At 54.3% G+C, this 27129-nt stretch overlaps 1 protein-coding gene and 1 long non-coding RNA gene across 2 annotated transcripts; both read right to left on the bottom strand.

Moving 5' to 3' along the window:
• Nucleotides 1-17064: 17064 nt before the first annotated feature.
• Nucleotides 17065-20023, bottom strand: LOC120707197. Its single transcript, XR_005688874.1, has 2 exons — nt 18748-20023; nt 17065-17409 (listed from the first exon to the last, which is right to left on the bottom strand). It is a non-coding gene; the product is annotated as an uncharacterized LOC120707197 (long non-coding RNA).
• A 1021-nt stretch (nt 20024-21044) lies between these two features.
• LOC120707196 (protein ANTAGONIST OF LIKE HETEROCHROMATIN PROTEIN 1-like) lies at nt 21045-23018 on the bottom strand. The gene has a single exon (XM_039992034.1). It carries the CDS (start codon nt 23016-23018, stop codon nt 21387-21389), a length of 1632 nt encoding a protein of 543 aa, XP_039847968.1. The 3' UTR covers nt 21045-21386.
• Nucleotides 23019-27129: the final 4111 nt, after the last annotated feature.

Below are 27129 nucleotides of genomic sequence, written 5' to 3'. Positions count from 1 at the left end.
GTTGACTTGGTTGACGTCTCCCTGCACGAGATGGTATATGGAGATGCAGATCCATCGCGCAGAGCTATGATTGGCGGGATTGCACCTTCACACGAGGCAATCTCTCAGTGCTTCCGCTAGCCGTTTCCAGCATCGTATGCCAGAGTTCCTAGCCTGTTGACCCCAGAGGCGTATGCAGTACACATGGCCCTCCGGAGGACTCTGTTACCGAGAAGTGGCTACCCAGAGGGGTTTACTGGTATGCAGCGGTTACTGCTTCTACACATCCTCACTCACGAGCCATTTGGCATAGTAGATTTTATTCGGCTGAGATAGAGGATGTGATCACTGATGGGATGGGTGTTGTGCGACAGTTTCCATATGCACACTAGATTAGCTATATATGTTCTATGATTGTGCCAGCAGAGTCACCCATCAGTGCTCCCTACCGTCACGACGAGGCTCCCCGGTAGTTTACCGTCCGACAGCACCACAGGACCGGAGGAGAGGCAAACAGGCAGAGAGAGCTGCCATGGGACAGCTATCACCAGAGGCACAGGCCCGAGTGGCACAGGAGGATGAGGCACTGCTAGCTGCCGAGGCCCAGCTTCCCGGAGGATATGATGAGATACACTGGTCTGAGCTTGAGTCAGACTCCTCCGAGGACGTCGAGTACTTCCCTACAGTAGCTCCAGCTAGTCACGACCACGAGGCAGGGGGGTCCAGAGAGCCAGCCCCAGAGTCAGCCGCTGCTGCTACAGTCTCTGAGTCCCAGGTGTCTCAGCCGTCCGAGCTCACCGCACCTCTACAGCAGCTCGTGACTCAGCAGAGAGAGGACCGGCTTGCACAGGAGGAGGCCAGGAGAGCCCATGAGGCTCAGCTTGCTGCTATACAGAGGGAGGCCGCCCGAGAGCGGGCTGCAACCGAGGAGCGTTTTGTCGGGCTTATTGATAGAGTCTCTCAGAGGACAGACGCTCAGTTCCAGCAGATGCAGCAGGGCATGATGGCGATGTTCGGGATGATCTCACAGCTTTACTCTCACACCGGACTCGCCCCGCAGCAGCCAGGACTTCAGGGTGTTGCAGCATCTCAGCTTGCAGTCACACCAGCTCCTCCTCCGGCTACTACTGCAGCTCCAGCCTTCTCGACGACACCGGAGACCACGTTCTCGATGTCCGCACTACTTGGGTCTGCCGGTCGTCCACTCTTCTCACCACTACCAGCGACTTCACTCTTCCAGGAGTCTCCTTCAGCAGTCCAGTCAGTCGCCCTCCCCGTCGTACCACAGACACTACCTTCAGGAGAAGGAGGAGCGGGTTCTTTGCTTCAGCAGTCGACACAGCCGGCAGCTTCAGCACTTACTACTTTAGATGTTGACACATCTTCTGCTGAGCCGGTTACCACGTCTACGGACCCTCTTCCAGGCTGTGCCAGCACGAGAGCCTCGACGACAGCTACACCCCCAGTCAGTTTAGATCCAGCAGGCAGTACTGAACAGCAGCTCCCGTCTGTCACCGAGGGTTCACCGTCTGACGACGACGATGACGACCCGTACCGCTTCCTTGCCGTGCCACGACAGCCGGATCAATAGCTCGCCTTTTTGGTACTTTGATGCCAAAGGGGGAGAGAGTCAGGGGGAGGGTAGAGTTAGAGAGAGCTCATAGTTATCAGGACCTTGATGTTTTGTATCACATTTGGTGTTAGTTCATGGATATGTACATTTGACGCTTGAGTTTGCTGTGGTTTGAGACATATCTATGGATTTCGTTTGAGCCGTTGATCTCTTTGGTCCTTTTTCGAGTTTGCTTGAGTCCGCAAAGCATTAGAGGACCGCCGAGGACGCGGGCTAGGGTAGCTCCCGGGCCCCCGGCCCTCGTGGGACCCCCGGAGTAGCCGCGCCGCCACCACCACCGCCGGGAGATGCCTCCCCCCGGCAGCAACAGCAGCAGCATTAGCCACGGGTTGCGCTTCCACCGCCGCCATGGGAGCAGCAACAGCAGCAGCAGCGAGGTGCGCCTTCGCCGCCGCCTCGGGAGCAGCAGCAGCCACAAGGTGCGGCTCCGCTGCCGCATTGGGAGCAACAGCAGCAGCAAGGTGCACCTCCGCCGCCGCCACGGGAGCAGCAGCAGCAGCAGAAGCAGTCGCCGAGCCTCCATGGACGCTGGGACCCGGCGCTCCAGGGTAAGTGTTCTTCCGTTCACTCCCCTTATTCTCGGTGCTTTGCTTTTTGTTGAAGGTTTCTTCTCTTTATTTGCCAGGGCCTCTTGCCCAGGCAGCTCTTCCACCACCGCTGGCTCGGCAGCGGGGGTCCAGGCGACCGGGGCCTCGGCGGCAACGGCGGGAGAAACGGCGGGTGCGGGGAGCTCGGGTGCGGCGGCTTCCGCTAAACCGATGGCGCCCAACGCGGCGGCGGCGGATCTGCCAGTGCAAGGCGCAGCAACGCCCGACGCGGCGGCGGCGGATGCGCCAGTGCCTGGCGCAGCTATACCCGACGCGGTGGCCCCCGAGGCCCCGGCTACGGCGGCAGTCGCGGCGACACCGGGCTTGGCGACGGCGAGCACAGCGGCAGCGGGCGCAGCCTCGGTGAGCACCTCGGTACCCGAGGTCCCGACGTCTGTGCCGGACGTCCCCACCCCCAGCTCCGAACTTGCAGCAGAGGAAGAGTTGGAGGTGGTCTCTGGTAGGCGGCTCCTGCAGGGTACCCCAGAGGAGGACGCGGTTCCCCTCCCCCAGGAGCTGGTCCGGGTCCGGCAGACGATAGAGGAGGCGACCTCTACCGCCGAGGCGGTGTAAACATCTAGGCCCTCAAGGTATGTTTCGGTGATTAATGACAACCATTATTGTGACTAATGAGTTTGTGCAGCTTAATAGATCATTATCGCTCATTTGGTCACATGTCAAAAGAGGCCCCTCAATTTCATTATTCAAAAAGGCGATCTCGGTTTTCAACTCAATTATATGTCAAGACTAAGGATCTTTCTAGTTCTAAGTGTCATAAGGTTGAGAAGGACACTTAGGTTAGTATAGGTTTTATAGTTTTGTAGTGATCGCACTATTAAGAGGGGTTAAGGCCAAGTAACTTGAGCATGGATATGGTCAATCAAAAATGGATGCACACTATAGTCACTCAGGTTCCTAGAAGTTCGAATAAGTGGCTTTCAACTTATATCTCAAGAATATTTGGATTTCATTCAAGACTCAAATCAGAAAAGACAAAATCAGAAATAGTCTTTAACACCGGTTTAACCGACGCTTACAAATTTCTATACGTCGGTTAAACGAAGTCAGCAGAGTCTGGACAAGTCAGTACACCGGTTAAACCGACGTGTTTGAATTTAACGTCGGTGCATTAGTCCAGAGTTGGTTTTTCCAGAGTATTTCAAGTTCTATACACTGGTTAAACCGACACTGTTTGAAATGAGACGTCGGTGCAATTGACCAGTGAGATGGTTTTTCCAGGGATTTCAAAAGTTGTACTCACCGGTTAAACCGACGATAGGTTTGAGTTAACGTCGGTGCAGTTGTCCAGAGACTTGGTTTTTCAGTTGATCAGTGGACAACTACACTCACCGGTTAAACCGATGATACGTCGGTTAATCTGCCCAAGTTGTAACGGCTAGTTTTCTGAATGGGCATTTTACATTCATCGGTTAAACCGATGCTGACTATTGGAGGTACGTCGGATTAACCGGCGCTACGCAGTTTTCTGGCAGCTTTTTCTCCAACGGCTCTATCCGTGTGAGTTGCCTATATATATACTCCTCCAATGGGTCATTTTGCTACTCTCGACACCAGGCAACATCCATACACTCATAATATAGTCAAGAGCCACCTTGAGCTTCATCTTCCATCAAAGTGATCATTCAACCATTCAAGAAGCAAGGCTAAGGACTTGAGTAGAGAGAAGCTTGTGTGCATCTGTTCTTGGTGATCGGTTCTTGCTCAAGTGAAGGCCCTAGCTTGTTACTCTTGGTGATTGGCATCACCTAGGTGATCTTGGTGATCGAGGTGTTTCTCGCGGAGCTTGCCAAGGATTGTGGGAGCCCGGAGAAGAAGATTGTACGTGGCTTGATCTCCATCACGCCGGGATGGTGAACGGAGACTCTTAGTGAGCGCCCTCGTCTCGGTGACTTGGGAGGTGACAAGACTCTTAGTGAGTGTCACAATGTGGATTAGGGGTGTGTGCCAACACATCGACACCACGGGAAAAAATCCGGTCGTCTCTTGTCCACTCTCTTTATTCAAGCATTTTCTTTCATGCAATTTATTCATGTGCTTGACTTAGAGATCATAACTTAGCTCTACCTTGCTAGGCTTTACTTCTCGTTTTATCTCTCATAGCTTGTGTAGGTAGCTTAGTTATCCGGTTGGTGAATTGGTGCCTTACTAGCTTTGCATAGGTTAAGGTTACTTAATTGTGTTTTAGAATTTGAAAAAGGCCCAATTCACCCCCGCTTGGTCCATCGATCCTTTCAGGCGGCCTTCCGGCGGGAGTGGGCTGCTCTAGAGAGCGAGCGTCTGCGCCTCGGCGATTGACATATCCGCCTGGAGGAGCGCACGAAGGCCGAAGCCTCCCGTGCCACCGCCGCCCGGTCAGAGCTTGAGGCCGACCTGGAGTCCTGCAGGAAGGGGCTCCGGAAGGTGTTCGACCGGGAGTTTGCGGTGGCGACACGGGAAAAAGCCGTGGCGCTGCTGGAGGAGGCTATTGCCAAGGAGGAGGCCAGCCTCGCGGCTCAGCGGTCCGAGTTCGAGTCTCGCAGCCAGGGACTCGAGGTCCGCAAGCTGGAGCTCGACATGCTCTCCGAGTCCCTGCACCAATGGCGCCAGGAGCTGCAGGCGACCGCCAACAAGCAGGCTATTACTGAGATGGAGCTCGAGGAGGATAGGAAGTCCCTTGCAAAGCGGGAATCCCACGCCACCAACATGAAGCTCCAGCTTGCGCGCCAGCGCGAGGCCCTCAAGTCCCCGAAGGAGTCGGCGCCGAAGAAGGAGGCCAAGCTCGAGGAGAGGACCCGCCAGGTGGAGGTGGCCCAGGCAGCACTGGATGCCCGGGTACAAGAGGCGGTCCAGAAGCTGCAGGAGGACCAGCTAAGGGGGGCCCAGTGGATCGTCGACTGGTTGAGCGAAGTGAGCTCAGCGCTGGTGCCACTTGGAATGAGTCCAATCCAAGTGGCGGAGCCGCCATCTTCGATTGCTGATGCCCTCCCAGTGCTGAACTCTGCTTCTGATAGACTCCGGCGCCTGGAGCCGATCCTTGCCGGTCATCTTGAAGCCGAGGGCCGCGAGCTGTGCTGGATGGTGGCGGAGTACATTCTGACCTGCCTCCGGAGCCACGACCCAGCCATCTCGCTAGCCCCCGTGGTCGATGGTCCAGTGGCGGAGACGGAGGCCTCTACTTGAGAAAGCGTGCGGGACGTCGTCGACTTCGTCGCTGCTTACTTCAAGCGGGAGCCTGCAGATCCCTGAGCTGGACCATCACAGTAAGCGATCTTTTGTTTTTTGTGTTATGTAAAAAACATTGTACTTGTTGAAACTTAATAGAAGAAAATTTCAACTTAGCTATTTGTCAGTTGTTCTGGTTTGCGGTATAAAGCACCCCGGCGCCCTGGTCCCTTGGTAGATAGGTTCGGTTGTTAGGACCTATTTGCCATCAGAGCCGAAGAAGACACTCTAGACCCCCGTATGAGGTTGAGCAAGCATCCTTGGGCATAGGTGTAGCATAGATTGTAATTCGAACGAGCGACTTATTCCCTGTATAGCAGAAAAAACCACAGAGAGGAAAATCAATCTCGCTTGTATGGTAGTAGTGATACTGCAACTTAGCTGTTTGACGCATGCAGAATCGATCCGTGATGTCTGGCTCAAAGCGAACACTCCGGGCCCCCTGGGAGACAGGCTCAGTTGTTTTGAGTCTGTCTACCACACAGACTGGACCTCGATCTGCATGAAGCCTTAAAGCGGATGCCGGGACCACTGGTAGGTAGGCTCAATGGTTTGAGGCTAGCTACCACTAGTTAAGGCCTAACCTGCATACCACTCAAAGTCAAAGCTTAGCAGCAGGTCCGCGAGACTTATTCTGGACCAGCGCCTAGGCTAGTACGAGGTCCGGAGCAACGGATACGCAGGTCCAGGCAGTTCAATGCTTGTTACAGAGTGGTGGAGTATGTAGGCTTAGGGTGCGGAACCAGGCTAAGGCGCTACACAGGGCTCCGGACCACTCCAGGAAACAAACACGACTTTACCGGACCTGGCTCCGACGTTCCAGACCCCTCCTAACAGTGGGTGAGGTCATTCTGTCGTACTCGATCCTTTGAGATATGGAGCTGGACCTGCCGTGTAGGACTTAGGAAGCCAACCCTTGAGCTAGAACGAGGTCCGGGCCCCTAATTACCCAGCTCCGAGTACTAGATCACTTGTTATAGGGTGGTGGAGTGTGTAGGCTTTGGGTACAGAACCGGCTAAGTGAAGCGCCCCGACCCCAAAGATCGAGGCTAAACCATGTATTAATAACCGAAGCAAGTCTCCGGTACAATACATGTTACATCAAGTGGAGTCCAAAGTCATACAGAGCTTTATTCAACCCGTACACGAGGAGTGAAGTGACAACACAAAGCTACCGCAAATAACCATAGGATAACGAGTACCATAACGACATGCAAGACTAGCTCTTCGTCCATCGCAGCTCCACTCGATCAGCTTGGGTGCGGACACGACTTACTCGTAATCTTCAGGAACAAAGTCAGGATCCTCTAAAAAAAATTAATCAACAAGGGTTGAGTACGAAAGTACTCAGCAAGTCCCACCTCACCCTTACGGGGAGGGAGCTACAGATTAATATGCAAAGGTCCATTAATCGACTAGAATAAATAACAAATGTAATATTAAAGGTAAACCAAACAATCATCCATCTCAGGGGCTAGGTGGCTCAGCTAGTTGAGATGTCCACACCGTAACCTGTCCAAACCGAGGACACGGACCATTCGAATGGATTGTACACTATGTAGAGGTTGTACGCTTTGCCCACACGCACCTCACCGTCCAGAGACGGCTCCGTCATAGCCGACACCCAGCCGTGGCTCAACCCCGACTAGTCGCCCACAAACCCCCGGGGTCTTGACCAATCCAGGTATCACCCCGAAATATATCCACCCCGGACGACTACCAGGTTAGCCAGTGGGATTAGACTAAGGTTTGCCCATACAAACTCATGTGGTTGTACTGAAAGTAGGTTAGGTGAGATGGCACCACAACACACGGTCCTTAAGGTTCATCAGGGTAGCCAACAACCATAACCAACCAAACCCGAGATGTCACCACGACAGAGCTCGATCGGAATTCTACCACCATGGTAGCGCATGCACCAACACATTCCACACTGCCCTGGTCTCATTCCCATTCCAGTTTCATCAATTAACAAGGTCTGATAATAAGCCAGTCCGACATGCAACATGGCTTCAGTCAATGGTTTCTCTCAATCCCTCAGTGTATTGTCTCATGAAATCCTTAAGTCTAGCAAATTTTATATTTAACCTTACTTGGGATCAATCATAGTCGACGTAAGGGATCGATGAGACTTGCCTTCGCTTTCGTACGCGGCGGCGGTGGCAGTCTCCTGATCTCCCGGCTCCTCTGGTTTCTCTTCTGGAATCGGTTCTACTTCGTCATACGCGGCGGAAACATCACAACTGACAAACAACATAAGCAAACATAAACATAAAATAAAATGAGCTCGAATTGGAAACAATTTAAGATATGGGGATAGGAATAATATTTTTTTTGGAAATTCTCTAATGGCATGGCCAAAACTTTGTTAGAAACGGCGTGATAAAGTTTCAGGTTGATCGGAGATTGTTTGGCGCATTAAATGATAGGCCGAAGAGGGGTTAAGGATTAACTAAGGATCCAGGGCTCACTTGTAAATAGTTTTGTAATATAAAAGAACTTAGTTGTAATTTCTAGAATTATTTGGGGCATACTATAAAGGTGTAGGGGTTCATTTGATATTAAGTTTATATGGTGGAGGCTAGTTCCTTGAATAAATAAAAGTGGAAGGGTCTTTATACGAAAGTGACATATAGGGGGGGGCTCTTTAGGAAATAGAGGGAAGGCGGGGGGGTCTTTGGGCAAAAATGCCCTTCTCCTTCCTCTCCGCCGCGCAGAATAGAGGAGAGGGGTGGGGGGGGGGCGCTCGGCGCCGGCGTCGATCCCGGCGCCCTGGGGGACCGTGGCGGCCGGGGATGGGGCCAGAGAGAGAGGGGACCGAGGGGGTTCGACTCTCCCTCTTACCTCGGGCTGGGGTGGAGCATGGAGGGCGGGCCATGAGGACCGGCGGCGGCGGCGTTAGGTGGCTCTGGCGGCGGCGCTAGGGGCAGGGAGGCGCTGGGCTGGGCGGCTCTGCGGGTTGTGGTGGTGGTTGCGGAGCTCGGAGGCGAGGCAGGGCCTCTTTATGGCCGAGGGAAGGCGGTAGAGCGGCGGGGCGCCGGTGGTGGCCGGCCGGCGGCCATTAATGGCGCTCAGGGCATCGTGAAGCGGCGTGACGCGTGATTCGCGGCTGACCAGGGCGAAGTGAAGGCTCGGGCAAGCGCGGCGAGTACTGCAGGCGTGCTAATCGGGCACAGGGAGGTGGCAGCGGCGGTGGCGTGCTTGTGCGGCGAGCTTGCTCCGCATGGCGGGGCCGGGCGCAAGCGGCGAGGCGCGGCGCTGCCGGCGAACTCGTGCGCGTGCATGCGCTGGTGCTTGCCAGGGAGCAGGGCAGGGCTGCGACGAGCGGCGCGGGGCAGGCTCGAGGGTGTGCGCGCGGGCGAGCGGGTGCGGTGTGCGTGGCTCGGCGCGTCGGGGTGCGGCGAGCGCGAGCCGAGGGAGGCTGCGGCGTCGCATGCGCGGGGCAGGCGGCTGGGCTGGGCAGGCGGCCGCGGCGTGGCGCGGCATCGTGGTTCGGTGCGCCGAGCGCCGCGTGCGTTCATGCGTGTGTGCGTGCGTGCGCGCACGGGCAGGCCAGGGGCGGCGCGGCGAGCGGGCCACTCTGCAGCGCGCGGGAGAGGAGAGGGGGAGCCGGGCCGGGCTGCGCGTGCGGGGCTGTTGGCGCTCCTTAAGTACCAATTTTATCCCTTGTTTATCCTTGATAATGGCATGAATTTAATATCAAAATCACTAACAGTCCTAACCCCGGCCTAATTATTGGTCATTTTCACGTTTGCACATATATTTTGGAGGAACTTCGTTTTTGCAGGTTTTTGGCCTATTTTAGAGCATGAAATGACTAGGCCCGTGATCGAGCGCCAACACGGAGAAAGACGAAGGCCAAAGCCCAAAGGAAGGACCAAAGCCTATGTTGATTCGAAGCCCATCTATCCTCCAAGAGAGCCCAAAGGACCAAGCCCACGAAGATGAGATTAAGATACTTCGGGGTTAAGCAAAGCAAATGAAGATTTAAGGAAGGATTCCCTATCCCATCCTTTCTTCGAAGATATCTCCAAGATAACGACGTCCAAAGGGGTGCAATCGTGAAGGACGTAAACTCTAGAAGATGCGAGGAGTCTACACGCGAAAGATGAGACCGAGGCGGGCCCGAAAGAGGGTAGGCCGGCCGGCCTAGGCCCATTGGGCCGGCCGGCCTAGCCCGTTTCCGAGGCGGTTCGGCCTCCCCTTCGACCGGTGGCTTCCTCGGCTTATAAATAGCTCGCACCTTATTCAACTCGGGGCATCCATCCACCCAGAACTCGACGAAAACCTAGGGCTAAGACCGGAGGGAGACGACGGCCGCCACAAGTCTTCGAAGTTGTCTAGAAGATGGCTTAGGCCACCCCTAGCTGCCATGGCCTCCCTGCGTGGTTGTGCCATGGTGGAGTTCATGAGCTAGTTGGAGTCGTCAATGGTGTATACGCGGTGGTGACGATCCAAACGAATCTATTATGTGAGTAATGTCTTCATGTCATCCGATCTATTCAGCGATCTTGTCTCCCCTCTTTGATTTCGTTCTTGCCTTGGGTGCGCTTATTCCTAGATCTATTTTCGAGATAGATTGCATGGGGTGTTCTTGTAGCTATGGTGGCTAGGAGTTCATACGGGATCTACCCAAGGGGGTTCGACACTAGCGTGCTTCTGGGTGCCCTTGTCCAAAGGGAGTGTCGTGACATGGCGTGGCCTGAGTAGGGGGGTTCCCGAGGGGTCGGATTGGAGGTTTTGTTTTAAAGAGGCTTTGGATGAGATACATATTGTGCTTACTCGTTTAGCTAGAACTACAACTAGAATGCATGTGATAGGTTTAGTCATGACTTCGGTCATGCTTTATCCTTACCGATGTTCATGGATGAGATCAACCTTTGTACATCACTCATATCTATCAAAGGTTTACCCTTTATATGCAATCAATGCTTCACGTTAGGATAGATCCGTTAGATTAGATGGAAAACCTTAGGTAGTTCATTGTCGATCCACGGATTGATAAACCTTGGGGGAATACTCTAAGGGAAAAGCTACCACGATCCGTGCGCTTGCGGTATATAAATTGGGGCGCTAAGGAGCATCAACAGGGGCAGAGCAGTAGGAGGGAGAAGGAGAGTGAGGGCGAGAGAGAAGGAAAATGGGAAAAGGAAAAGAAAAAGAAAAAAGAAGAAATGGAGAAAAAGAAAAAGAAAAAGAAAAAGGGAAAGGGAGAGAGAGAGAGAGCTGGCGGGGAATCCGGCAGCGATCGCGACGGGCGGTTGCGCGTGGGCGACCGGCAGCTGTGCGACGTGGGATGGGGCGGCGGCGAGGAAAAAGAGGGAGGGTACGGTCGGCGGAAAAGATGGGACAATGATTGAAATCGGACATCAGGACGGTGGAAACTCTGGGAGGGGATTAGGGTTAACTGGGCTCAACGATGAAAAGAAAAGAAATATTTTAGCGCGTGATTTGATTTGGTAAATTTTTGGGATGTTACACTAAGCTGTTACACAGGACTCCGGACCACCCCAGGAAACAAGCACCCCCTCTCTAGAGCAGGTCCCTAGGGGTCCGGACCCCTCTCCAGCAGCAAAGGGGGTCCGGACCTGTACGGCAGTGTAGCAACTCAATACAAATCTTAGCTGTAGCGACTAGAGTGGAAGTCCGTGCGGGGGTTAGAAAGGTAAAAACTCGAGAATCAAAATGCGAAATAAAATTTTGACACAAAGACAGAAACGGGGGCAAATCTTTCCTTTGCAACTTGATATACATGGCTTGCGCGATGGATGCCAGAGGCCGGATTTGTTGAGGGCGGACCTCTACCGCTCTGGGCCGCGCGTTAATGCTAGCCGATGGTGCGATGGGTGCCAGAGGCTGGGTTTACGAGGACGGACCCCACCGCTCTGGGCCGCACGCTAATTCTATCTTATTACAAAGGAAAAATTCATTTTCCTGCTCTGTCTAAGTGTAAAACTTACGCAGATGTTCTATATTCCATAGGTTGGGAAGCGGCACCCCTTCTTCTGTGGAAAGGTGAACGCATCCGGGCCGGCATACTTCTGTAACCTTGAAGGGCCCCTCCCAGCTGGGGGAGAGTTTGTGGAGCCCTGCTCGGCTCAGGATCCGCCTCAGGACGAGGTCGCCAGCCCGGAGCTCCCTACTATGCACGAACCGTTGATGATAGCGCCTGAGCGCCTGGTTGTAGCGTGCATTTCGGATTGCTGCTCTCCACCTTCGTTCGTCAACGAAGTCCACATCGTCACGCCGCAGTTGTTCCTGCATGGATTCGTCAAAAGCCTGGACCCGTGGTGAGCCCAGGTGAATTTCCGGGGGAAGGCATGCTTCAGCCCCGTAGACCAAGAAGAACGGGGTCTCCCCAGTGGCTCGGCTGGGTGTGTTTCGGTTGCCCCATAGTACGCACGAAAGCTCATCAACCCAATTGGCACCAAGCTTCTTCAAGCAGTTGTAGGTGTGGGTCTTGAGTCCCCTGAGGATCTCTGCATTCGCTCTCTCGACCTGTCCATTGCTGCGGGGATGTGCCACGGACGCGAAGCATAGCTGGATGCCGATGTCCTCGCAGTACTCTTGGAAGAGTCTGCTTTTGAATTGGGTCCCGTTGTCCGCGATGATGCGGTTTGGGATGCCAAATCTGCATACAATGGACTTGAGGATTGCGACTGCTGATTTTTTGGTGATGTCCACCACAGGGGTAAGCTCCGGCCATTTTGTGAATTTGTCAATGGCGACGTAGAGGAACCGGTACCCGCCGACGGCCCGGGGGAACGGCCCTAGGATATCCACGCCCCATACGGCGAAGGGCCATGAGGGCGGGATCATTTGCAGAGCTTGAGCCGGTGTGTGTATTTGCTTTGCATGGATCTGGCATGCTTTGCAGGACTTTACCAGCTCAGCCGCATCCTAGAGTGCTGTCGGCCAGTAGAAGCCATGCCGAAAGGCCTTACCAATAAGCGTGCGAGATGAGGAATGACTTCCACACTCGCCTCCATGGATCTCCGCGAGCAACTCGCGGCCCTCTCCCTGGGAAATGCACCACATGAGGATACCATTGGCGCCACGGCGGTAGAGATCCCCCTCAACCACCTCGTAGCGTTTAGCCAATCGTACTATGCGCTCAGCGGACGCATCATCATCAGGAAGGATATTGTCTTTCAGGTAGTCCCGAATCTCGGAGATCCATGCATCGGGAGCTCCCTGAGCAGGTGGGAGTGGCTCTACGAGTGGCACACAACCCAGGGCGGGCACCACAGGTGGAATGCCGCCGGGACCGCTAGCTTGATCCCCTTCACCCAGTTCGGCAGGCTGGGCGGTAGGTCTCAGCAGCCGTCTTTCGAAGACGCCCTCGGGCATGGATGCCCAGGTAGATGCTCTCGCAGAGAGATCATCTGCTGCTGAGTTGAGTTCGCGGGGAACATGTTGCAGTTCCAAGGCGTCGAAGTCCTTCTCGAGCTTCCTCACGTGGATGAGGTATGCCGCGAGCTAGGGATTGTTGCATCTGTAATCCCCACGTACCTGCTTGATGATTAGCTGAGAATCTCCCTTCACCAGAAGCTGCCGGACCCCCAGAGACAAGGCTTGTGTCAGGCCAAAGATCAGAGCTTCGTACTCTGCCATGTTGTTGGTGGCCTTGAACTCAAGGTGCACCATGTACTTCAGCTGATCTCCGTTTGGGTCGATGAGGACCACACCAGCTCCAGCCCACTGCTTGCGGACGGACCCGTCGAAAAAGAGTGTCCAGTGGGGCTCGGTGAAGACTGGTGTCCTGAATTCCGGCTCCGGGGGTCCGGTGTTGAGGTCCGGACCCCCAGAGTTCTTGGTGAAGGAGTCCATTCTGCTATGAAATCAGCCAGGATTTGGCTCTTGACTGCATGGCGGGGCTGGAAGTCCAGCTGGAACTCAGCCAACTCTGCTACCCACTTGGCGATGTTGCCCGTAGTGTTGGAGTTGTGCAGGATCGTTCTCAGCGGTTAAGAGGTCACTACGACAACTCTGTGTGCCTGAAAGTAGTGGCGCAGTTTCTTGGATGCAATAAGTATGGCATAGATAAGTTTATGCGTCTCAAGATACCTAGCCTTTGCCTCATGGAGGACTTCGCTGACGTAGTAGACTGGCTTCTGGATGGTCCGGACCCTGGCGACCGGGTCTGGCTCGCCCTTATCCACCACGTCAGGTCCTTGGGCCCCCAGCGGTTCTGGGTTCCCACTAGGACGAGGCTCCTCCGGACACCCTTGTCCGGGGTCCGGACCTTCAGACAGAGGAGTGGCTGCCGGGCCCCCGTGTTCGGGGTCCGGCTCACCATCCTTGGCCGGGGAAACCCTGTTGTCCCCCTGGTGAGCTTGCTCCGTCCTCTCGGTGACCATCACCATGCTGACCGCCCCTGCAGACGCAGTAAGATACAAAAACAACATCTCACCTGGCTCTAGAGTCACCATTACTGGCAATGAGGTGAGGTGCTGCTTCAGTTCCTGGAAGGCTTGTTCAGCCTCTTCAGTCCAAGAGAATGGACCGGACCTCCTCAATAGCTTGAAGAAGGGTAGGGCCCTCTCAGCCAGCCTCGAAATGAAGCGGCTAAGAGCGGCCAGAGATCCAGTAAGCTTCTGGACGTCCTTGATGCGGCCAGAAGGCCTCATCACCTCGATCGCCTTGATCTTGGCTGGGTTTGCCTCGATGCCTCGATGTGAGACCAGGAAACCCTGCAGCTTCCCTGACGAGACGCCGAAAATGCACTTCTCGGGATTCAGCTTCGTGCGTGTGGCGCGCAGTCGGTCGAAGACTAGGGACAGGTCCTCAACTAGTGTTGACCCTACCTTAGTCTTGACCACAATTTCATCAACATATACCTCAACAATATCTCTAATTAGATTACAGAAAGTTTTGTTCATAGCTCGTACAAACGTGGGTAAGGCATTCCGCAGACCATATGGCATGACAATATAGCAATAAAGTCCATCCACTGTTACAAAAGCAGTATGCTTCCTATCCTCTCTAGACATCTGAATCTGGTGGAAACCAGAGTATGCATCTAGGATAGACAAAAGGTCACACCCGGAGGTGGAGTCCACGATCTGATCGATACGTGGAAGAGGATAGGGGTCTCTAGAACATGCCTTGTTGAGGCTGGTGTAGTCGATGCACATCCAAAGCTTCCCGTTGGCCTTTGGGACGACGACCGGGTTGGCTAACCACTCGGGGTGATAGACCTCCTCGATGAAGCCAGCGTGTAGCAGCTTGCGGACTTCTTCATGGATGAAGTTCTGCCGCTCCACGGACTACTTCCGAGGCTTCTTGCGCACCGGCGTGGCGTCGGGGTAGATCCTCAGATGGTGCTCGATCACTTCCCTGGGGATCCCGGGCATCTGTGACGGTTCGCAGGCGAACACGTCCACATTTGCCCGGAGGAAAGTGATGAGCGCGTCTTCCTATTTCTCCTCCACGTTTCCCGCGATGCGGGTGGTCCTGGAGGAGTCCGCTCCGATCTGCACCGTCTTCACGGGAACATCGTCCGGATCAGACGGCTGAACTCATCTGCAGCTGCTTGAACGCTGCATAGCTGATGACGCTGAGGCCGGCCCCACCGTCTATCAGCATGTGATAGAGCATGATGTTGGCTATGACAGGGGCGGTGACTAGAGGAAGTACACCAGCCCTGGCCATGTTCTCCGGGCAGTCAGATGGCCCAAAAGAGATGGTGGTGTTCATCCACCTGTGGTGCGGCGCCGCCTTCGGGACCCCCGGCTTCACCGAAAGGACCTCTCGGCGAAGGGTCTTCACGTCTCGCCGGGAGACAAGCTCCCAGCTTCCGCCGTACATTACATACAGCTTCTTGCGGCGCTCCTCGTTGTCGGAGTCGGAGTCGAAGTAAACGCCCTTCAGCTCCCTAGCGGGGGATTGGTACCCCAGCTCCTTCTCCCCGGCAGCGGTCTCACTATCGGAGGCTTTCTCCTTGCCAGACCGCTAGCGAGGAGGGGGTGAGCCGTCCTTGGAGGCCTCTTTACGCCGCCCACTGACCCGTTTCGTGAGTTTCTAGATCTCGCGACAGTCAGCGGCACTGTGGCGAGCAGTGGGATGCACTGGGCATGAACCTCCGCTGCCACCTTGCGGGTGCGGGCGTTTGCCATGCGCATTCTGGCCCCCAGCCGCTGCCGCAACAGCTAGTGCCGTTGCTGCAGCGACTGGACCGCCAGGATGTGGCTCCCCGCGCCTCCGGTTCTTGTTCTTCTTTTTCTTGCCACCGCCCTGGGTGGTAGCCTCGGAGCCACCAGCCTTGGCATCTCCATCTTGGGGGGCTGAGTGCCATGTGTGGCCCTCAGCGGCCCTGGCACACTTGTCAGCCAGGGAGAAAAGCGTGGTAACGCTTTCCATCTCGTGCGTCGGCAGTTTCTCGAGCATCTTCTCATCACATACCCCCTGGCGGAAAGCAGTGATAATAGATGCATCAGAGATACGAGGAATGATACCCCATACCTTGGTGAACCGCGAGAGTAATGCCCGGAGCGTCTCTCCGGGTTTCTGCCTCACGGCGTGGAGGTGAGCCTCCACACCATGTTGCTGGTACGCACTGGCGAAGTTCGCCGTGAACCTCGCACAGTGCTCCTCCCAGGACTGAATTGTCCCAGGAGTGAGGTTCATGAGCCAAGTCCGGGCTGGCCCAGTCAAGGCTACATGAAAGTAGCTTGCCAAGACGGCATCGTTACCACCAGCCGCTGTGATGGCGGTAACATACAACTGCAGGAATTCCGACGGGTTAGTGGTACCGTCGTACTTCTCCGGCAGGTGCGGGTGCAACTTGGACGGCCAAGCCACCGCGTGGAGGTGATCTGCCAGCGCAGCGCAGCCCACCCCAGCCACCGGGGTGCCCGCCTGTATCCGGGCATTTCCCGGAGGCTTGGGTGCCGCTACATCCAAGTCGGCGTTGAGTTTGCAGCCCTCAATGTTGAGGCGGCACTCTCGCGCCCTCTCCACGGAGATGTGGGCGTCCTCACCCGCACGCCTGCGGTTGAGCTCCGCCCGCGGGTCTTCTGTTCGTGCGCCCCTTGCGGTGGGGGAGCGCACGGACGCCGACGCACCGCCCTGGCGCCGGTGATAGGGTACCACCGCATTTCCAGGCGGAGGTCGTTGCCCAGTCGTTGCAGAACTGGGGGAGGCCTGAGCCAGATGGAGGAGACGGTCAACGTCGTCCCGCCACTGCCTCAGGGCATCTGGCGAGGCTGCAGCAGCCGAAGGGTTGCGAAGCAACTCCCGGCAGCTAGGGCTCAGCCGCTCGCAGCTTGTTTGGGGGCCCTTGACGGGCGCCCTGACTCTTGCCGATGAGCAGCGTGCGCTGCTGCCGACGGTGGCTGCTCCACGGGCACGGTTGCCCCTGGAGAAGGAAGGCGAGAGGCGTGTGGCGCGGATGACGCCACACCCTCCGTCATCTCCACGTCGTCATCGTGGTGGGAGTGCTCAGCCACCCGAACCATGGAGACGAGCAAGAGATGAACTGAAACTAGCTAAAGCTTGCCCCTACCTGGCGCGCCAAATGTCGTGGTGTGCGAACCCACAGCCGGGTGGCGTAATGCATCTGCCTAAGCCCAGAGGGTGAGTACTCGGGGGTTAGCTAGGACTAATTCTATCTCGCTGGAAGAACACGATGAACACAGCAGGTTTAGAGTGGTTCGGGCTGCCGGAGCATAATACCCTACGTCCACTGTGTGTTGTATTGCTTGTGTTTACTTAGCCTCAAGAGAGTCTGAGAGATCTAGTGCTGAGTCCAGCGTGAGTCTAAGAATCTGTAGCGAGCGCCTCCCTTTTATATCTCAAGGGAGGCGCGTACATGCCCGTTGGGTCCCCGACAGGTGGGCCCAATCGATGTAGTATAAAATAACGTACTGTTCATACATTATGGCATTGCAGGCGAAGGAGATCTCATTCCTGGATTTCCTTGCTCTGCCCGCGGGAATCCTCCGTCCAGCATATCCATGCCCTGTCTTGTCGTGCATAAAGGCATCTCTGTTTTGCCACAATATTATACAAATTCAAAGGCCAAAGGTTTAGTGGTAAACAACTGTATTCAGGCTTATGCTTAAGCACAATTCTAAGAGATGGTGTGTTAACATGGTTAAACAGATTTTATGTCCCCCATTTCCAGTAATATTCGTCAAGACCAAAAAGATTTTCAGCATTTATTTCATTGTTATCGCCGTGGAAATTATAAGTATTGACAAAAAAACTGAATAAATCAAGTATATGTGTATCAATACACTTATGCAAAAGCTTCCACAAATCTAGGAAATATATAGTACTTCTTCAGTCTGATGCCAACATTTAACTTTGTCAATGGAGATGTCATGTAACAATTAATATAGTTCAGTTTCGTCAACTTAGTGTACTAGTGGTGCAAAGAACATCAAACCTGAGGTCGTATCCAAGGCTCCATTCACGAACCAGAAATGAAAAAAAAAACTACCAGGCTTTCAGCTAGTATAACATATTTGAATTCACTAAATGGCAATTGTGATAAGAAGTAACAGACATTTGCTACATTGGTACACTATTTCTTTTTTTAAAAAAATATCCTCAGCAGCAGAATCAGTGGCATTACAACAGGATAAACAAATCAACTTTCGCAAACAGAGGATTGGTATCTTTTAACAATTGCGGTTATTGCACCAAAGGAGCCATCCTAAAATGAGAAAAAGCTTCTATGTCAATAGAGTGCTTCACAAGCTAAGCTGACATTTCTGATCGGTAGCAAAAGATTTTAAATCCAACACAAGCTAACGAACTGTGAACAACATCTTCCAAACTAAAACACAGCTATACAATGCAAATTAGTAGTATACACGTCGAAGCAACTTGAACTACATGGTGACTCTTAAGGTGATGAGCCTAAAAGGAGGCTAGCTAGCAAGAGCACAAGCTTGGACCCGCCCAAATTTTCCAGGAGCAAGACCTATTCCGCAGGCACCCAAGCCACACGACCGCCTGGAGGCTAAATCCAACGCGGCTACCCAGCAGCTATCAGGATCTACATACACTTGGCAGTGGCACATAACCTCAGCACCCAATCTCCTCGCCAGCCTAATCAATCAAGGAGAAAAAACCAGCGTCTGCCCCCAAATCCCTCCTCTCCACACGGGAAGCAGATTAGGGGTGGGGGAATCAAGTGTTCCCCGACAGCTCGGGGGGGGGGGGCAGAAATTCGAGCAACCAGTGGTACGATTCAGTTAGGCCCTCGAGGAGTCGCCGATTCCGCGATGAATCGAGTAGTAGAATCGAGGAATCGATCACGAATTAGCTAGGGGATCTAGGGTAGGAGGTGGGGGAGAGGTGAAGCGAAGAACTCACCTGACATGGTGTGCGTATGAGTTCCTCTCCATGCACGCCAAAGGAGGGGCGGCGTGGGAGGGGAGGGGCGGCGTGGGAGGGGAGGGGCGACGGGTGGGAGAGGACCGGTGGGAGAGGGCCGGTAGCCCCATGCCGAGCTGCTTGGCCCCGCTCCGCTCCGTGCAGCCCGCCCCACTCCACTCCGCCGCGCTTGCTCCGTGTCGTGCCGCACCAACCGTGCTGCTCCGCTTGTGTAGGGAAGATGGCCAGGGGGTGGGGGAGGAAGGGAGGCCATGGTGGAGGACGGGATAGGAGAGTAGGCAGTGGCGGGGAGGGGAGGGGAATCGCCGACGGGAGAGGAGTGGATGGGAGGTGTCGTTAAAAAGGAGATAAGATCGAGAGGAAGCGACAAGGGGAGATAAGATCGAGAGGAAGCGACAAGGGGAGATAAGGATGGGAGTCGGTGGGACTCGCTCACGAGCGCGCCGCGCATGGTCGCGGAAGCCGCGTGTGTGCCGTATGTTTGCGCTTCCGCGCGGCCGGCCGTTTCTAAGTCTTTACCTATTAACAAACCTGGTAATGCCCGCGGACGAGAGAACAAACCCGCAAAACCCGCAGCTCCATTTTTCTTCAGCTTGCCTCACGGAAGCCGCCGCCGTCGGTGTTCCCATCTCACTGCAATCGACGTCCGTGTCCTCATCCATCTTCTCCTCCTCGCACCGCACTACCGAAATCGCTCAACGGGGCCGACATCGATGCACCTGACCTTCGGTTCTTCATGTCTGCATCTCAGGTGACTGTAGTGCTCCCACACCCGCCGCGTCCACCTGCAGCCGTCGCCGGCTCGCCGCCCGCCCGCCCGCCCGCCGCGCCTTGGTCCTCCCACTCGAAGCGCGAGGGAGGAGCGCCTACGCGCGCGCAGCATACTTAAGCCACGCGCTGCTGCATCGGCGGCGTGATGCCGGCGGGGACGGGGCTGCAGCGCAGGCCGCTTCAGCGGCGACAACAACAAGGTCGGGAGTCGATACTCAGTTGCTTCGCGAGCACGAGCGAGCGGAAGCCACGGGCTCTGCGGCCGGTGACAGCGGCCGCGCGGGCGGGAGCTCTGCTGCCGCGCGGGCAAGCGAGTTTGGTGGGAGCTCGCGGACGGGAGCTCCGCCGCAGGCGCGTGTGCGTGCAGGTGCTCCGCGGGCAAGCAAACTAGCTGCATGTCCGAGAGCTAAGTACCGGGCAAGCTAGCTGCCGAGCAAGAGAGCTATTTGTGTGTCCACGCGAGATTAGAATTTCTGCCGCAAAACCCGCAAACTGCTTGCTGCCCTTGTGTTGAACCTTGTGGGTAGCCTCAAACCCGCAAAAAAAAGTTAGCGACAAGCTCTGCGGGTTCGTGGCCGGCCGCAATCCGCCCCGCTGCATCCGGAGACTCTCGCGAGGAAAGGAACTGATGAGGTTGGAGGACTTGTACAGCCCGCCTAGTACAACCATTAACGCGCAATCAAGTGAGCAAGCAGGGACTCCGAAAAGAAAGATTGGACTTGGACAGGCCATCAACCGAGCAATTCAGCATAGGTCCAGTTTAGTTTCCAAAAAAATTTCTACAGCACCCGTTACATCGAATATTCAGACATATGCATGAAGTATTAAATGCAGTTAAATAAAATAACTAATTACATACTAATTAGTACGAGATAAATCTTTTAAGTCTAATTAATTCATAATTGAATATTATTTGTCGAGTAATAACGAAATGGGCTACAATATCAAAACTAACAACTTTTTACCAACTAAACAGAACATTAGGCTTGGGTACCGCTAGCAGATCATATGGAGTCATAATGTGAGAGAGAGAAAGACGAGGCGTCCAAACAACCACATTCGCACTGACCCGTCATCCTGCAACGGAGGCGCTATCAAATGGTTGGCGCCTTCGAGCCCATGCTGCTGAAATCAATCGCACAACACACAGTATCGCGAAAAATATCGCGAAATTTTTTTATAACTTTGACCACTAATTAGAGATTTAAATAAAGTCTAATTATGAAAGTATTTCGACAAGGATAGTTACTGTCGCATTACTATAGCTAATAAGACTTTTAACCGCATGATCGAAAAATGATTAGAGCATGGTTACTGTATCATTACTGTGATTAGATTAATTAGGCTCTTAAGATTCATCGCGCTAAACTGTACTCATCTATGGAAAGGTTTTGCAAATTGACTTCGTTAGTACTCCATGCATGCAAGATTCTCATGTGTGAAAAATATAGTGAAAAAACCAAACACGGCCAGGAAAATTGGAAATGCTCTTCAGTCTTTGACTCTTTTTTGTCTGAATTAAATTAAACTGTGTATATACGTATTGCAAAATATGAAAAATTTGGGGTAAAATCTGCCCAGATTTTTTACATCACATCCCTTAAATAAAGAGGTTAATTACAAGGCCTTTGTGTTGTAGCTGCTGCTAATTGCATCAATCCTACCAAAATCTTCTAGGCTCCCTACTAAAAAGAATGCATACGCATATATGGCTGGCTACCTATTGCACCAGTTGAATTAATTCTGTACTACCAAACGACTTGAACAAGAGAAACCCAGAGCAGGACATCAGTGGGAGAGAGAGAGGGGGGGGGGGGGGGGGGGGGGATTGAATCCGGCCGGTGAGATCAGAAGAAGGTGGTGCCGGCGAATCCGCGGTGGAGCAGGTTGTGCGCGATGGCGTCCCTGGCGCGCTTGGCGGCCTCGGAGCGCACGGGGTTCTCCGGCGTGGTCTCGTCGTCCACGAGCTCGCAGCGGATGGCCGGGTCCACCTCCTCGCCGTGGAGCTCGCAGATGTTGTGGAGCACGCAGCAGGCGCCCAGCACCACTGGGAGGTCCTGCAGCTTCACCTCGGTGCGCTTCTGCAGGCACGCCCACCGCGCCTTGAGCCGCGCGAAGGCCTCGACGGCGACGCGCCGGAGGTCGCCCACCTTCTCGTTGAAGGCGTGCTGCGTCCACGTCAGGTTGGGGTGCGTGTACGGCACCAGCACCCAGTCGGTGAGCGGGTAGCTGGCGCCGCCCACCAGCCAGGACTCGCGCATCATCCCGGCCGCCGCGCGCTGGTGGAGCATCGACTTCTCCAGGACCTGGTCGTCGGGCATGGAGCCCGGCCAGCCGATGCAGACGTCCGTGAAGGCGCCGTCGGGGCCGACCACCCCCTGCAGCGTGATGGAGTAGGACGTCTTCTGGTTGCGCTCCGTGTGGCGGCGGTTGAAGTAGGCGGCGACGGAGATCTTGGGCGCGATGATGGGGATGTGGGTGGTGTACATGGCGCCGACGACCCCCGGCACGCCGGAGGCGCGCTCGAAGGCGGCCTTGAAGCGCGCGGCGGCGGCGGCGTCGGGCCACTGCAGGAAGCGGGGCATGAGCACCGACTTGATGGCGGCGCAGACCTCGAGGACGAGCTTGTGGCAGGTGGAGATGCCGAGGCCGAAGCGCTTGGAGACGAGGCGGAGCGGCTCCCCCGTGGCGAGGCGCCAGACGCAGACGGCGACGCGCTGCCGGACGGGGATGGCGGCGCGGAGCATGGTGTCCTCCTTGGCCACCGCGGCGCCCAGCGCGTCGCAGATCATGTCGAAGGTCTCGCGGCCCATCCGGAAGGCGCGCCGGAAGTCCTCCTCCGGGTAGTCCGGGCTGCTGCACTTGTCCCACCACGCGCGCGACCGGTCCTTGACCCAGAGCCGCCGCTGCTGGTGCCCGGCCTGCTGCTGCGGCTGCTGCCGCGCCGAGCCCGACGCCGCGGCCACCGAGTCCTCCGCCGCCATGACGGCGACCGCTGCGGCCGAGGCGGCGAGCCTGGAGCGCTTGGACCTGGCAGCGGCCTCGGAGTCGCCCTCCATCTTGGCGTAGTAGTCCATCATGGCCTGGGAGCGGGCGTCGGCGTTGGACTCGAGCAGCGCGAGCTCCCGCCCCCCGGACGCCTCGCCCGCGCGGTCCGCGTGCTCCTCCGCCTCCAGCGCCGCCAGCGAGGTGAGTATCCGGGCGATGGACCGCTTGTTCCCGTCCTTCTTCGCGGCGGCCGCGGCGCCCTCCTCGCCCCCCGCGTTGTCCGGCGGCCCGCGCGCCTTCCGGCGCCGGCCGTTGGTCATCGCGGCGGGGTCGTCGAGCGCGAACGGCGGCGGCGGCGCGTCCTCCTGGAGGAAGGAGTAGTACAAGGCCAAGTCGTCGTCGTCCCCTGCCGCTCCCCCAGCTGGAGCTGGAGCCGCACCGCCACCTCCCCCACCGCTGCTTGGTGGGCGGCCGTTGGATGGGGATCTCATATACGTCCCGGCCACCACCACACGCGCTGACGCGCCCGCAAAGCGCGATCGCGGAGCACGGTCGGGGGTTGCCCGGGGGTCGGTCTCGCGCGCTGGTGGTGGTGGGTGGGTGCGCGTCACGGAAGCGGCTGCAGATTTGGGGAGGTCGGAGCCCGGAGGTCGGGGGACGGGGGAAGACTGGTGTGAAAGGGGGCGATATAAATACCCTCGCTTTTGGCGGGGGTGCGGTGTGAACGCGGCGGGTTGCATTTTAGAAAGCGGAGGAGGAAGGGAAGGGGAGACCGGCCTGCGGCTGTGGCCCCTCTGGCCCTCTGACGGCACGCGTGGGGGTGCGTGCCGCGGCGCGCGGCGGCGACGCGGTTTGGGGGGCAGGTGGCCGCGGGTAGGCTGGCGCGGCACGACACCGCGTGGACCGAGCGGGGGCCACCGCCACCGGCGGTGCGGCGCGGTCAATGGGGTGGGGAAGCCGGGGCCGGCAGCCTCGGCATGGGCATGTTCCGCATGCCGAGACGACGAGAGCGCTGGCGTGGCGCGGCGTGGGCCGCCGGGTTGGGTTCGCGTCACCGCGTGCGCGGACGGGGACGCCGCCGTAACGGTGGCCAACGGTGGGCGCGGGCGGACACCGCAAGGCAAGTGGCGCCGGGGACCGAGGAGAGGTGGTGACGCGCCGCGGTGCGGCGGTGTCGCGTCGTGTCGCCGACATGCCCGCCTGGCCCGACCCGACCGCAGGCGTGGCGGGCGGTGGGTGGCGTTTCGAGGCCGGCGCCGGCGTCGCTGATCTGTTCGCCGCAGGCGGCGGCGACAAATGGTGCCCGAGCCCGACCTTCCGCAACGGCGGCGGCTCCCCGTGCGCGGGACCCGGAGAAAGATCGCCCTAGGCCAAGGTTTCAATGGTACGAGTACTAGCCCCCTACCGCTAAATGAACTAGTACTCCTAAGGCACAGTTCCAAAACATAAATGATTCTACGACATCTGCGTCGACCTTGTATATGTTCTGTATGGGCTAAGTACATTTAAATAGGATAATGTTAATTCAGGAATTAGTATATATATGATTGCAAGTGCAAAAATATTGATTGCAAAACACAAGATGACCTCGTCCATAAAGAATGAATTTTTCATTCAGACTAGCGGGGAAATTAAAGTCAAATGACTTGGGCACTCCTAATCGATTATAGGTTCACGTCATGCACTTTATTGGATGGAGCGACCGTGCGTGGATCAAATGACATGGCTCACATTGAGTTGGTCTAAAAGCAGCCACGATGGAATAGTTTGTGGGACCCCATTTGAATGTTACAATTGCAACCTTTTTGTGGGATGGTGGAACTACTTTTCTTCTTGTTGGGAGAGGGATCAGAGGAGAAAGATTCACACAATGGAAAATTTGAAAATTATAATCTCTTCAGACTGTTGAGCATATGCCCGAATTTCTCTGGAAATTCTATAGAACAAATTATTCCATAGGAGTTTCGACCTTGGCGTTCTTTGTCATTCGTGCGTAAGAAGGACACTCTCCAGGTTCTACTTATACCCATCAACTACTAGCAAATAATCAATGCTATAACTAAGAAACTGCACACACTACTGACGTTTTAAGAGCTTAGGCCTCGTTTGTTTTTTCCAGTTTAAGTCATAAATTCCGTCACATCGCATGTTTACACACCAATTAGAAGTAGTAATATAGATTTATTACAAAATTAATTTCATAAGTCATGACTTAATCACGAGATGAATCTATTAAGCCTAATTAGTCCATAATTTGACCACCAATAGCTACAGTAACCACTCGCTAATTGTGCATTAAATATACTTAATAGATTCGTCTAGATATCTAATTGCAACTTATGCAATTAGATTTATATTAAGTTGGTATCTGAACATTCGAATTGACATCTAAATAGTCAATGTGACAGCAACTTAAAAAAAATCAAACGAGGCCTTAACACCCAGTTTCTGCATCTCATTAGTGGAAGCTTGGACTATGGTTCAGTATTTGTGTGCCCGTTGCCATGCTTAGGCTCTTGTTCAATGATTCATAAGAAGAAAAAAAGAATACTTATAGGATCCAAATACTTTTAGAATTTCTATTTTCCATTGATCCAAAGAACTCCTTAAATCTTCCTTTATGGCCGTGTTTAGTTCCCACCCATAAACCCCGTAAACACAAAAAAAAACATCACATCAAATGTTTCGACACATGCATGGAGTACTAAATGAAGTCTATTTACAAAACTTTTTGCATGGATGGGCTGTAAATCGCGAGACGAATCTAATGAGCCTACTTAATCTATAATCTGCAACAGTGATGCTACAGTAACTATCCGCTAATTATGGATTAATCATAGATTAATTAGCATCATTAGATTCGTCTCGCGATTTACAACCCATCTGTATAAAAAGTTTTGTAAATAGACTTCATTTAGTACTTCAAATTAGCAAGATTTCAACGCAATAAGTTTTTGCGTTTCATCTAAACAGACCCATGTATGAACACATGTATAAAGTATTAAATGTGAATAAAATTAAATGTCAAAAACGTCACATGAATGTTTGGACACATGTATGAAGTATTAAATGTGAATAAAAAAATTAATTGCACAGTTCACGTGTAAATTGCGAGACGAATCTTTTGAGCCTAATTGCGCTATAATTTGACAATGCGGTGCTATAGTAAACATTTACTAATGGTGAATTAATTAGACTTAATGAATTCATCTTGAGTTTATAGACGAATCTGTAATTTATTTTGTTACTAATTTATATTTAATATTTTAAATGTGTGTCCGTATACATCAATAACTTTACACCCAAAGAACTAAAACACGTAGACAAACCATGTTCAAATCGGGCCCTGGTGGTTGGAACCCTGATAGAGTCGCAACGAAGATCCAGGAAAACAAAATTCCCTCAATGCCATTAAAATTTTAGCCAATCTTTTGATTGCCATTGACTCCACATGTCATAGACATAAAAAAATCGTTTCAATACCATTTAGTGACATTCAAGGGATTGGCGAAAATTTCAATGACATTCAGGGAATTAACTGAAACAAAAACGAGGCTGCCCACGGTGGGTAGGTAGAAGTACGACGACTCTTTTCTCTCCCCTTGAATCAGCCAAGACAGACACCGGGGACATGCGTACACAGCACACCACCTGCTGCTGTGCTGTCCACCGGATGTGACGTGGTCAAGGGAAGGATATCAGAGGATAGGATACGAGAGATGCTCGGTGCTCTCCTGGTCAAACCGTCGGGTTTGTTCTCACTTTCCGTGGCCCGTGTTTCTCCGCAAATGTCAAGTGTCATGCGGGTGGTATTCGTCACAGAAGGCCTAACAACAATTCATCGCTGGGGGGACGACCGGTGCCGCCGCCAGCTGGGGCGGGAGTCGAGGTGATGGTTAGGATTAGAGTTAGGATTCGGATTTCTGGGGTCGGGACTTTCATGGCCGGCAGCGATAGATAGGAGTCGAGGCCTCGAGGGGGGACGGGGTGAACGGTCGGCGACTGAGGCAATACGACACGAGAGCGCCAGCGCGCGGCTGAAATCCCGGTAGGCGACGGCAGGGACAAGAAAAAAGCCGAGGTGGCCGGTGGCGCGGCGATGGGTGGGCGGGTGGCGCGCCGGGAGCCACACTCTAGGGCTGCGGACGAGGGAGCGGAAGCGGGGTTGTCGGAGGAAAAAAGATAAGGAAAGGCGGGAGCTTCTATTCCCACCTACACGTACGGCGGTGTTTGGATGGCCCCTGAAAAAAAAAATTATAAAACATTTTCGGTGCTTTAAACACTAATTAGGCGTATTAAACAAAGTCTAATTACGAAACTAACTCCACAACTATAGCACTGTAGCAGTTACTATAGATAATGATGCATTTAATCGTACGATTAGATAATGATTAGGCGTGGTTACTGTAGCATCACTGTAACCAATCATGATGAAATTTGACTCATTAGATTTGTCTCGAAAAATTACACTCATTCGTGAAAAAATTTCGCAAATAAAGTTCGTTTAGTACTCCATGCATGTATTCGTCTTTTTTGAAAAAAAAATTCAGGGTCTCATCCAAACACGGGTAGGTCGGCGAAAGGGCAACAGTTGGAAAAATT

Source organism: Panicum virgatum, chromosome 5K, assembly GCF_016808335.1.
Source record: "Panicum virgatum strain AP13 chromosome 5K, P.virgatum_v5, whole genome shotgun sequence".
Taxonomy (NCBI): Eukaryota; Viridiplantae; Streptophyta; class Magnoliopsida; order Poales; family Poaceae; genus Panicum; species Panicum virgatum.
The sequence above is the reverse complement of the archived record's forward strand: the minus strand, read 5'-3'. Positions and strand labels throughout refer to the sequence as shown.

What these genes read in the sequence shown, in the direction of transcription:
- LOC120707196 (XM_039992034.1), bottom strand. Translation starts at nt 23,018, where the DNA reads ATGAGATCCCCATCCAACGGCCGCCCACCAAGCAGCGGTGGGGGAGGT.